The 13101-nt window shown below is 43.2% G+C and overlaps 1 protein-coding gene across 3 annotated transcripts in view; it reads right to left on the bottom strand.

Annotated features, from left to right (window-relative positions):
* SLC5A6 (solute carrier family 5 member 6) overlaps positions 1–13101 on the bottom strand; it is a 122995-nt gene that overhangs the window by 59852 nt on the left and 50042 nt on the right. For all 3 annotated transcript variants that reach the window (XM_077489148.1, XM_077489147.1, XM_077489149.1), the window contains exon 3: positions 2927–3527. In XM_077489148.1, the coding sequence (XP_077345274.1) occupies positions 2927–3256 (330 nt within the window). In that variant the 5' untranslated portion in view covers positions 3257–3527. The remainder of the gene's footprint in view (positions 1–2926; positions 3528–13101) is intronic.

Here is a 13101-nt window from a genome sequence, read left to right on the forward strand (position 1 = left end):
AGACGATCTGACCTTCGGCTCTCGGGTGTAGGTGCCGTCATCTTCGGTAAGGGAATCGGTAAGTGAAGCGCCTTGCGGCTTCACTTCCTGGCTCCCTGCGGCCTTCTTGGACCTGTGCGTCTCCCCCAGAAGACAGCGGGGGGCGGAGGAGGGGACGGATAGGGCGTAGATATCCACAGATACTGCTGCCATCTATGCCCGGAAGTGCAAATACCTGGATTGGACAGGTATCTGCTCCCCCTCCCCCTTAAAAAGGTGCCAAATGTGACACCGGATGGGGGAGGACTCTGAAAAGCGGAAGTTCCATTTTGTGTGGAACTCCGCTTTAACATTCAATTTTGGAGAGAGTAGACAAAAAGGAAAAAAAACAGACACGGTTAGAAATTTTGCAAGAAAAAAAAAAAACTTTTGCATTCTACTTCCCCGACATTTCTTGTCACGGAGGCTGCAAAATAAACAATCGATGTGACCGCTAACAATGTATAGTCAGCTTTAGTTTTTTTAATAGAGAGTTTTATCAGAATCATAAATCCTTCACCAGCTTGGACGTTAGCATAAAAGTAAAAAGTAAAAAGTAATTAAAGTGATAATGTCTATGATTTGTGAACTTCTTGACTTCAAACAAAAAAAAAATAAAGTCTTTGTAATCCTCAAGTCTCCCTGGATTTGATAAGATTTAATACGAGAATTCCTTTGTAGCATGAAAAGGCTAAAACCCATCTCGCATATGAATAATTGCCAAAACACTTTAAGCGGTTGTAAACCGCTGGACTCTTTTTTTTTTTTTTTTCCCCCCCTTCTTACCCAGCAAGGTAATGTCATAATATGCTAGTATGCATCGCATACTAGCACATTATGTGTAACTTGCCTTAAAAACAAAGCTCTTCCAGCACAGAGATGTCAGTGGTGCAGGGCTCCCATCTTAACCCGTCTTTCTTTCGGTTCGGACTTCAGCGATGTGACTGGCCGGAGCCGCAATGACATTACTCCCATGCTTGTCCCCCAGAGCTGCCGATTATGGCACAGGGTTCTGAAGGAATGGCATGGGTGGCCACTCCTTTAGAATGCATGTGCCAGTTATGTCACTGGCTGCATGTAATGTAAATATCTCCTAAATGGTGCCCATTTAAGAGATATTTACACTATTAGGTAAGCCTTATTATAGGTTTACCTATATGTAAAAGTTACTGATCGAACTTTACTTCCACTTTAAAAAAAGTATCGACTTTATTTTTTCCCATTTATACTTTCCTAGGTGAATGCTGCATCGGTCCCCCACCAGCTCCAACACTGAGGACCGAGCGATCAAACACCGCAGATCACTTGGTTCTCATACCCTGTACACACAAATCGGATTTTCCCGACAACAAAACCGTGGATTTTTTTTTTTCCCCAAAGGATGTTTACTCAAACTTGTCTTGCATACACACGGTCACACAAATGTCGTCGGAAATTCTGAACGTCAAGTACGCGGTGGCGTTCAACATGTACGACGAGCCGAGAAAAAGGAAGTTCAATAGCCAGAGAGGCTCCTTCAGCTTGATTCCGAGCATGCGTGAACTTTTGTGCGATGGACTTGTGTACACACAATTGGACTTTCCAACAACAAGTTTTGTTGTGGGAAAATTTGAGAGCCTGCTCTCAAACGTTTGTGTTCAGAAATTCCGATAGCAAATGTTCGATGAAGCATACACATGGTCGGACTTTCCAATAACAAGCTCACATCGAACATTTCCTGTCGGAAATTCCGATCCTGTGTACGCGGCATTAGAGCTCCAAGAGCAGACAGCTGGTGACTGTGTCACCGCTGTCTGCTCTGCCCCTCCATAGTGGAAGATCACGTGACCAGAGAGGCCTGAAAATAGGCAAGTATATACATTGCTCTTACACAGGTGAGTCAGTGGTTATGCTCTACTTTTCTAAAGCAATTTAAAAGCCCAACACTTGGTGTAATAAAAACAAAAAACCCAAAAGAAAAAAAAAAAAAAAAAAACTTTTCATTTGCCACTTAAACCAGTGCTAATCCCAAAACCAAAAATGTAATATATTGCAATTTACCAATCATAAGATGTGGTGCCTGCATTCGTTTTCTTTAATTTAGAATTTTTTTTGTTTTCAACTGGTGAGCTAGCCAGCAACACACCTCCTATGATACAGCAGCTTGCTCTGTTGCAAAGCAACAGACTTACTGGCCAGATCACCACGTAAAAATGAAAGAAAGCCTAAAAAAAAAAAAAAAAAAAAAAGGCTTGCAATTTATCCAGTTCAGCAGGAACTGGCTGGATTTCGATCCACCGATAGGCAGGCTGATTATACTGAAGAAAATTGCATAATCTATGGCCAGCCTTGTGCAGCCACCACATCTAAGTATTGGTAAGCTGCAATACAAGTGTTTTCTTTAATATGGCTCCAACTTCTATTTCCAATCACCCTGTATAAGCAAAATTTATGACCCGGTCACACCTGCACTTTTATAGCTAGCAGAATAGGACCACCGACGTGGATGTGTCGCTCTCTCACCACAGGTGAGCGTTTCACTTCCCCAGTGACAGGGGAGTAAGTGAGAGATGAGTCAAAGGGTCCTTTCAATGGGAAATTTCATGCACTTTTACATGCATTAATATGCACTTCTATTGCCATCAACACACCATACATTAATGCAGTCAGGCTGTGACCAAGGCTGACGAAACGCATACGCCCATTTTATACTCATGTATTAATAAAGTCATTTGCATGGACTTTGGAGTTGCCGGCACAAATTTATCATTTAAACATGCAATAAAGCATTAAAAATAAAAAATAAAAAGAAGAAGAAGAAGAAGAAGAGCAACATATGCCAAGGCATTAAACTGATGTGAACCAATGAGTTAAGCACACATAGGCATGAAGTAGCCCTTGTAAAAGTATGTACTTTTGGTCTTCTTACCTCATAGGTGCTGGTAAGCCGCAACCGATAGAAAATCGGAATGAAGATGTATGCAGGAATTAGCAGCCCGAGGATGTAGGAGCAGCCAAGGAACCAGTACTCTGTCCCAAAGCGGTACATCTCCGATGGTACGCCAAGAATGGCGACGGCAGACTGGAATGTAGCCAGAAGTGACAAGGCTACTGGGAAGAAGCCCATATTCCGGTTAGCCAGCAGGAACTCTTGTGTGGTGCGCTGTTTTCCTCCACTCAAGGCATAGTACAGTCCGATGGCAGAGGACATGATTAAGAGCAGCGCAAAGATAACGTAATCCACCGTACTAAACTTCATGGTGGATGTTAGACTGCGATACCAGCTACACAGTCACTGTCTGTTGCGTCTTTTTCCAACGTTCTGATAGAAGTCCTACGTTTGCTCATTAATTTTGCCTTTAGGTTTCTACTGAAGCTGAATTGGAGCGCCCTCGCGACTTGTAAAGATGCAGTTACAGGGTCCTCTGCTTTGGTTTCCAACAGTCATCTTCAAAAAATTTCTGCCGTGTGAAGGAACCACTGCAGCATAGATGTCTAATCCCGGCTTAATCTTTTAATCCCTAGTAAACCTGTAAGAAAAACAGAGAGAAGTGAGATTTTTAACCAGTTACAGGATAATAAAGTGGTTAATGCTTCAACCCCCACAATTAGGAGAAAGGTTACATGATCCCATAGGAGGGTGAAGTCCAAGAGTATAGCATGGTGTTTACATTGGGCGAAAAAAAATTGCCAACATGGTGAAAAGAGACCAATCTATTTCAGGGGATTACACAAAGTAGAGAACCTTTGTAATTGCCTTCATTACATCCCTGCTCCTGCTTGTAATAGTAATGTCAAAGGAAAAGATCCACAAGCCGCACATCATGAAGCAGAACCGTGCACATGAAGTGAGATGAATGGCAGAATGGCCGCCTCAGCCCGGATTCCCTCCAAACCACACCAACACATTTCGCTCTGCCCCTTGGAGCAGGATCATGGAGATGGATAAATGGATGCCATCCCCATAATTAAGCTCCAAGGGGTGGAGCGAAACATTGGGGCGTGGCCTGGATGGAGCCCTGGCTGAGGGCGGCCATTCATTTTACTTCATGCACATGGATCTGCTTCATGATGTGCGGCTTATGGATCTTTTCTGTTGACATTTCTGCAGCTTGGAGCTAGGACGAGCTCCCTGTCCTTGTCTGCACTCACAGAGGTCTAGTTGGACCTTACCGCTTTACCTGGGCGGCACTTACATTTTTGTTGTCTTTGGGTCACTGCTTGTAATAGCAGTTTGAGAATTCCAGGTAATGTCAGGCTTGTTGAAGTCGCCCATAATTAAAACCTCCTTTCATTGCATTTTAAGTTATCCCATCAATCAACAAGTTATCATAATCTTCAGTCTGTCCTGGAGGTCTGTATACCATCAGGATGAGGTGGATGAGGTGGATGAGGAATCCCCCCCCCCCCCCCGATTGAGCTATTGTATTCTGAGAGCAGGGAGACTTCCCCCACCATTAAAATACTCTGATCAGTGTTAAAGTCTGCAGTGCTGATTGAGCTTCAGAAATCCGACAGGGCGGTTGTATTGAGGTCGATCAACAGATTGACTTCTACACTACCACCCGGCCCATCCATGGATAGAAATTTGGCCAATCCCTGAGGAACCAGACAAATTTCGATCCATGCATAGTCAACTTAAGTATCTGTCTACGGCCAGACTATATCTCAATCTTAAACCACTCCTCACGATTCTAGCAGCACAAGCTGCCATGTCTGCAAACATGCCAGAAAACTTTCAGAAGCAGTTTTTATGCCAAGGAGGAGAAAAGGTCAGGACACATGCCAAGAAGACAAATGGCCTTCAACACTTGGCACAAAACACCCTGTCTGATAAGCTAGATGAAATCTCTCCAACACGTAAACTGTTCTTTTTGTTTTTCATGTGGACTACATACAAGTTGGATTCCAGGTCTACATGAAGCGGTTTAAGTCAAACTAAAAAAGAAAAAACACCTCCCAACATAGATACACCAAAAAAGTCACAGAGTCCTACAAGGTTCAAACCACTAGTCCCCATAGCCTGGTGGGGGAGCTATTCCACCATCTAAAAACACCAAAACTACTCAAAATCAAAAAGAATGATGCTCAACCCCGACCTGTGCATTTAAAAAATGTACACTAGTAGAAGGTTCGTGTGTGTGTGTGTGTGTGTGTGTGTGTGTGTGTGTGTGTGTGTGTGTGTGTGTGTGTGTGTGTGTGTGTGTGTGTGTGTGTGTGTATATTCTCTATAATATAAATTATATTATATTTTGATTTCCCAGTGTACTGCAGCAGACCAAGCAACAAGATTGAACAGTCTATATCTCTGATTTACGATTGATCATCCTTCCTTTCAAGTTTATTGTAATTACTTACGGATAAGGAGCCTATATAAAGCCATATACCGTATATACTCGAGTATAGGCCGACCAGAATATAAGCCGAGGCCCCCAATTTACCCCCAAAAAACTGGAAAACTTATTGACTCGTGTATAAGCCGAGGGTGAGACATGGCTGTCCATCCCTGTGTGTCCGTCCATCCCTGTGTGTGTGTCCGTCCATCCCTGTGTGTGTGTCCGTCCATCCATCCCTGTGTGTGTGTCCGTCCATCCATCCATCCATCCATCCCTGTGTGTGTGTCCATCCATCCATCCATCCATCCCTGTGTGTGTGTCCATCCATCCATCCATCCCTGTGTGTGTGTGTCCATCCATCCATCCCTGTGTGTGTGTGTCCGTGCAGCCTTGTGTGTGTGTGTCCAGCCTACCTGTGTCCCGAGCCTGTGTCCCGAGCCTGTGTCCCGAGCCTGTGTCCCGAGCCTGTGTCCCGAGCCTGTGTCCCGAGCCGCCGTCCCGAGCCTCCTCCGTCCTTCCAGGATCGCCGCTCTTCTCGGCGGCCATTCTAAAATTCAAAAGCCGCGCCTCCGCCTTCGCCTGTGATAGGCGGAACACTGAATTTCCCAGCAGCCTGTGTTCCGCCTATCACGGACATCGTCTCATCCTCGTCCGTAGTACGAGGATGAGCGGATGTCCGTGATAGGCGGAACACTGACTGCTGGGAAATTCAGTGTTCCGCCTATCACAGGCGGAGGCGGAGGCGCGGCTTTTGAATTTTAGAATGTCCGCTGTCTGTCTGCTCGATACGCTGATCGAGCAGTCAGACAGCGGTGACTCGAGTATAAGCCGAGGGGGGCACTTTCAGCCTCAAAAAAGAGGCTGAAAATCTCGGCTTATACTCGAGTATATACGGTACTACAATTTGAAAGATATAGTAGTTTGAAAATGTATACATACCCCTTGAAATTTTACACACTTCGTCATGTTACAACCGAAAATGTAAATGTATTTTATGTGATAGACCAACACAGAGTGGCACATAATTGTGAAGTGGAAGGAAAATTATAAATGGTTTTCAAATTTACTTTGTATAGCGCCCCCCTGAGTCAATACTTTGTAGAACCTCCTTTCGCTGCAATTACAGCTGCAAGTCTTTTTTGGGGATGTCTCTACCAGCTTTGCACATCTAGAGAGGGACATTTTTGCCCGTTTGCAACGATTGCATTGTTTGGACGATGTATTGAACAGTGCTCCGTGAGATGTTCAAAGCTTGGGATGTTTTTTTTATAACCTAACCCTGCTTTAAAATTCCCCAACTTTTATCCCTGACCCGTCTGGTGTGTTCCTAAAATAGGTACTATAAATATCTCCTAAATGTGCGCCATTTAGGAGATATTTACTGTGCTGATGAGGTCATCGGTGCATGTGCTCTGGCCAGTCACACAGCTTAAGTCTGCGGCCATGGAAGAAAGATGAGCGAAGATGGATGCGGCCTCCAGCGGTGACGACATAGGGTTGGTTTGCAAGTAAGTGTCACATAATGTGTTAGTATGCGATGCATATTGGTACATTATGCTTTTACTTTGCAGGGAAGAAAAAAAAAAAAAAAAATGAAAAGTAATTTAAAAGGAGTCCATGAAGGCACCATCAAATGACCGGAGGAGTCATCTTTAAAATTTCTCCTTAGGACTTAGAAGTCTAATACCACATACACACAACCAAACTTTCCGGCAAAAAAGGTGCAACGGAATCATTCCGTCTGATATTACGCTCGTGTACGCTTTATCAGACTTTTTTCTTCAAAAATTCTGATGGACCTAGAAATAGAACAGGCTTCAAATCTGTCCGGCAGACTCAATTCCTATCGGGAAAACAGTTTGTCTGTATGCTGGTCCGACGGACCAAATACGACGCAAGGGCAGCTATTGGCTACTGAACTTCCTTTTCTAGTCCCGTCGTACATCAACACATTCAAAACGACCAGACTTTGGTCCGTTCATGTGTGGGCAAGTCCGTTCGTTCGGAAGTCCGTCGTGACTCCGTTGAAAGTCCGTCGGGAAGACTGTTAAACCTTTTCTGCCAAGAAAGTTCAGTCGTGTGTATGCAGCAAAAAGCTCCACCATCTCCCCCAGACCAAAAATTCTACAGGTGTAGGGCCAACTTAAGCCAATGCTCATGCTGACCAAGTCCACTGACTTTGCAGGTAAAGAGCACATGTAGGACTTTTCAGCCTCCAACGCACATTTGTGATCCCGGTCTTCTCTCTAGACTATGCATTTTACAAGGTTTAAAAATGAGGTACAAAACTGGAAGCCTGGTTTTCAAGTCTGTGCAAGTCTCTTTCACCTCCTTTGTCTGTAAACTCATCAAGTACCTACCTGCCTGACCAACCTTCTAAAGTGTTACTAAACCCAAAACAGTAAAATCAGTCTGTATATGCAGTAAAGCATGCTCACTGTGGAACCTAAGGGGTTAACCCTCTGCATTATGTAAAACAGGCGGTTTGATCCTGTCCCATCCGATCCTCCCTCTCTTCCACTGTTCCCAATCCATCTTCTAATAAGACAGACAGAGCCTTTGGAGTCACTCTGCACATGCTCAGTTTGGTGTGTATTGCTAGAGAGGGTTTTTTTTGTTCTTGGGAGGGTGCCTGCGATCAGCAGAGGGCCAATCAGCACTGTCCAGAGCAGCCTTTCTCAACCTTTTCAACACTGAGGAACCCTTCAACTAATTCTTCAGGCCCAGGGAACCCCTGCTAAAATTCAAAAATCTATAACTCATGATACATTAGTGTGATGGTCAGTGGGAATAATGCTCCTTATACTTGTAGTCATTGGAAAGAATGACCCCCTTACAGATAGCTTAAAATAAAAAAAAATCAATGGTGTCAGTGGGAACTTATCTGAGAGGCAGAAATTAACCATTGCTGAAGGAACCTCTAGCAACTTCTGAAGGAACCCTACGGTTTCACAGAACCCTGGTTGAGAAACTCTGGTCCAGAGGGTAAGGGGTCCTGCAGCCTCATAGGACATTTGGAGTAGAATAAAAATGCCTCCTACAAGCTTTAACCAGACACTGATAGAAGTACAAGACTGCTATATACTGCTACCCAGAAAGGATAGTTAGCAGTTTATATTTACTAAAATAATTTCCATGTTCTGTGGGAGACCAGATATAGTGAATGTAGGGTCCTGGGTTTAGTAACACATTAAGTCCACCAGTGACTTATCTGCACCGACTGCTGCTAACAGATGATGAACCTCATCACCTATCCGTTCAGTCATAAAAGTATTGAAAGGCTACAGATTCACTAGACTTAAATAAGTTATTAAATATATAGTTACTTGTGGATGATTGTCATATGGGAGTCAATATATAGCTAAAAGAAGTGTATAAAAGCAACCCAGTGACCACTCGGATACTTATTAACAAGATCTGTGCAGAGAGAGAGAACGTAAAAGACCTCTTATTCTAACCTACCACAAGAGTGCCTCGCCAAGTTTTACTGGATCTGCCATCCTTGCTAGTTCAATATTACTGCAACCATCCCCATTGTGCTGTACTGGAATGATGTAAGGCCTCCTTCCATCGTACTCTACCCAACAACCCCATATCAAAAGGTCCTGGGCATTTGCTTGGAAGCACTGGGATACAAGAACTCGAAGATGAACTACAAAATAAGAAATTATTACCCAAATACACTATTACGAAAAGTATTGGGACACCTGCCTTTACACGCACATGAACTTTAATGGCATGGGGTAAAAACAACTCCACTGAGTAAATGCCTGCCGGTGAGAATTGCCGATATCTGCACGACGGCCACCCCGGTTCACCCATCCGAATGAGCCCTAAGGAGGTAGTAATTACTGAAAACACCTGGTTCTAAATTTTCATGGATTTGAATTGGTGGTCTGTACTTTTTTTCCCCATGTGGCAAATCTGCATTTTTTCGCCAATTTAGATGAGAATGAATATACCATTACCATTTTATGTGTCATTTATTCAAGACTATTACTTTCATCTATAGGCACTGTTTAATTTCAGATCCACTCTTTGCCGTTTCAAATAGATTGAAAAAGTCAAACGTTTGCATTGGGTGCACCTGCTTTATCACATGACTATACCGTATACTAAGGATGAGCTCAGGCGTGTTCGCATGCATCACGTGCAGAGCCCGCCAGGAAGTCGGCGCAGCGCTGCACTAATCACAATCAGTGAGACATTCCCCGATGTGCGGCTGCAGAGATCTCACTGCCTGTGATTAGCGCAGTGCTGCGACGACTTCCTGGCGGGCTCTGCACGTGGAGCTTGCGAACATGCCTGAGCTCATCCCTACCATGTACATATATATGCTATATTACCAAGAGTATTGGGACACCTGCCTTTACACACACATGAACTTTAATGGCATCCCAGTCTAAAGCAAGATACACACTATACAACTTTTGTTGTTCGATTTCCTTTAGATTTACCTTCAACTATGTAGTGCAAGGGCTTTCCTGATTGCATACAAATTGAAAGTGTTTAGGTTTGACCTCACATTATATGGTTTTGGTAAATCTAACTCTAAAAAAAAACCTAAAGAAAATGTTATAATGCGTATCCAGCTTTAGTCCATAGGGTTCAATATTGAGTTGGCCCACCCTTTGCAACTATAACACCTTCAACTCTTCTGGGAAGGCTGTCCACAAGGTTTAGTAATGTGTCTATGGGAAGGTTTGACCGTTCTTCCAGAAGTGCATTTGTGAGGTCAGACACTGATGTGGACGAGAAGTCTAAAATAAGAGAAGAAAAATAGCCATATGGTCAGTTGTCAGACACATGACAATAACTGCTGGATTGTTCAGATTCTGGCAATTACTTCCAATTTACGATTTCATGTGGGTTGAAAATGGTTGAACTTAAAAATGGTCACATGCATGGCCAGCTAAAAGCTTCCTTCAAGCCAATTATGCACTACCATGTTTTTTTTACATGAGAATAGGACGCGATAATAGACTATAGCAGGGACAGAAGAGAGAACTAGCTATGATGTGAAGAGGAAGTTGTTGATTAATTATTTCCTCTTCTTCCTCTGTCACTGCTCGCCAGCCCCAGTGAAGTCACTAATAATAATAAATATATACACACACACACACACACACACACACACACACACACACACACACACACACACATATACACACACACTTGTGCCATACCCTTTATTGATTTATTATCAATCAACTGTGTTTAATCATAATGGCAAAAGAAACTAACTACCAAATGACCCTCATGAAAAGTTTTAATACCGTGTATTGCCCCCTTTAACATCAAAGACAGTTTGAAGTCTTTTGTGGTATTTGTGGATGAGGCTCTTTATCTTCTCAGATGGTAAAGCTGCCCATTCCTCTTGGGAAAAAGTCTCCAGTTCCTGGAAATTCTTGGGCTGTCTTGCATGAACTCCATGTTTGAGATCTCCCCAGAGGGGCTCAATGATATTGAGGTCATGAGACTGAGATGGCCACTCCAGAACATTGCCCTTTAAGAGGCAGCCCACGGAAAGCTCCGTGAGTCGGGTCGCTGCGGGGATACCCGTGATCGTCTCACGGAGAGGAAGAACGGAGCGATGCGAATATAAAACAAGCATTTCCCCGTTCTGCCTAGTGGCAGTGTCACTGATCATAGCTCCCTGTGATCGGGAGCAGAAATCAGTGACATGTCACACACAGCCCCTCCCCACCCACAATTAGAAACACGCCCCAGGACACACTTAACCCCTTCACTGCCAGTGTAATTTCCACAGGAATCAGTGCATTTGTATAGCACTGATTGCTGTATAAATGACAATGGTCCCAAAAATGTGTCAAAAATGTGTCAAAAATGTCCGAGGTATCCGCCATAATGTCGCAGTAACAATAAAAATCACTGATCGCCACCATTACTAGTATATAAAAAAAAAATTATTAATAAAAATGCCATAAAACTATCCCCCATTTTGTAAACGCTATAACTTTTGCGCAAACCAAACACTTAATGTGATTTCATTTTTACCAAAAATATGTAGAAGAATACGTATCGTCCTAAACTGAGGAAAAAAATTATATTTTTTTATATATATTTTTGGGGGATATTATAGCAAAATGTAAAAAATAATGCGTTTTTTAAAATCGTTGCTCTTTTTTGGTTTATAGCGCAAAAAAAAAAAAAAAAAAAAAACAGGGGTGATCAAATACCACCAAAAGAAAGCTCTATTTGTGGGAAAAAACGGATGTCAATTTTGTTTGGGAGCCATGTCGCATGACCGCACAATTGTCAGTTAAAGTGATGCAGTGGCGAATCGCAAAAAGTGTTCTGGTCAGGAAGGGGGTAAATTCTTCCAGGGCTGAAGTGGTTAAAGCATAATTCTCTTGTTGAGAGAAAAAAAAAATTAAATAATCAAAAAATTCCCCTCTGAGTGATCCATGTACATTGCAAGGATTAAAACAACCTTTGTTGCAGATTCCTACCATTTGTTATTCTGAAGAAATCCCTGTGTGTTTGTCTGTGCCTCTGTACTGAGTGGGTCTAATGGGAGAGGTTTCATAATTAACTGTCAGGTGTGCAGCTGCAGGGCTCTAATGAGGAAATCTGCTGGGCCTGCATCCCTTTAGACGTGCTCCTATTGAAAGGATCTCTCCAAAAATCACACTTGAATGAGACTTCTTTAACCACTTCAGCCCCGGACCATTTTGCTGGCCAAAGACCAGACCACTTTTTGCGATTCGGCACTGCGACGCTTTAACTGACAATTGTGCGGTCGTGCGACGTGGCTCCAAAACAAAAAATTGACGTCCTTTTTTTCCCACAAATAGTTTTCTTTTGGTGGTATTTGATCACCCCTGCGGTTTTTATTTTTTGCGCTATAAAACAAAAATAGAGCGTCAATTTTGAAAAAAAAAACGCATTATTTTTTACTTTTTGTTATAATAAATACCCCCCAAAAATATATAAAAAAACATTTTTTCCCTCAGTTTAGGCCGATACGTATTCTTCTACATTTTATTTTATTTTTTTCCCAAAAATAAATCACAATAAGCAAATGTTGATTGGTTTGCGCAAAAGTTATAGTGTTTACAAAATAGGGGATAGTTTTATGGCATTTTTATTAATCATTTTTTTTTTTACTAGTAATGGCGGCGATCATTGTGACTGCAACATTATGGCGGACACATCGGACATTTTTGGGACCATTATCATTTATACAGCAATCACTGCTATACAAATGCAGTGATTCCTGTGTAAAATGACACTGGCAGTGAAGGGGTTAACAAGTGGGTGGCAGTGTAGGGGTTAAGTGTTCCTAGGGGTGTGTTACTAACTGTTGGGGGCTGGGCTTTTTAGTGAACACTGTTCTCTGCTCCAATCACATGGAGCAGAGATCAGCGTCACTTGTTGCTAGGCAGAACGGGGAGATGCTGTTTACAAACGGCATCTCCCAGTTTAGCCGCCCCGTGAGACGATCGCGGGTATGCCCGCGGCGATCGAGTCCACGGGACCCGCGACCGGACTCACGGGGGTCCTGACGCGAGCTCGCGATGGCAGGGCAGCATTAAAGATTGGACGTACCTGTACACCAATATGCCTGCCCGTGCCATTCTGCCGACGTACATTGGCGTGCGCTGGTCGGGAAGTGGTTAATAGAAGTCAATGCATGTTGTACCAAAGTCAGACCAAAATTAGCGCAGGAACCTTTTTCTAAGTCAGGGCGACCCAAGTCGCACTGATCAGAATGGCTCCATTGCACAGACCGAAGTCGGACCAC

Source organism: Lithobates pipiens, unplaced genomic scaffold (assembly GCF_037356315.1).
Source record: "Lithobates pipiens isolate NorthernLeopardFrog02 unplaced genomic scaffold, aLitPip1_a1.2 Scaffold_18, whole genome shotgun sequence".
NCBI lineage: Eukaryota > Metazoa > Chordata > Amphibia > Anura > Ranidae > Lithobates > Lithobates pipiens.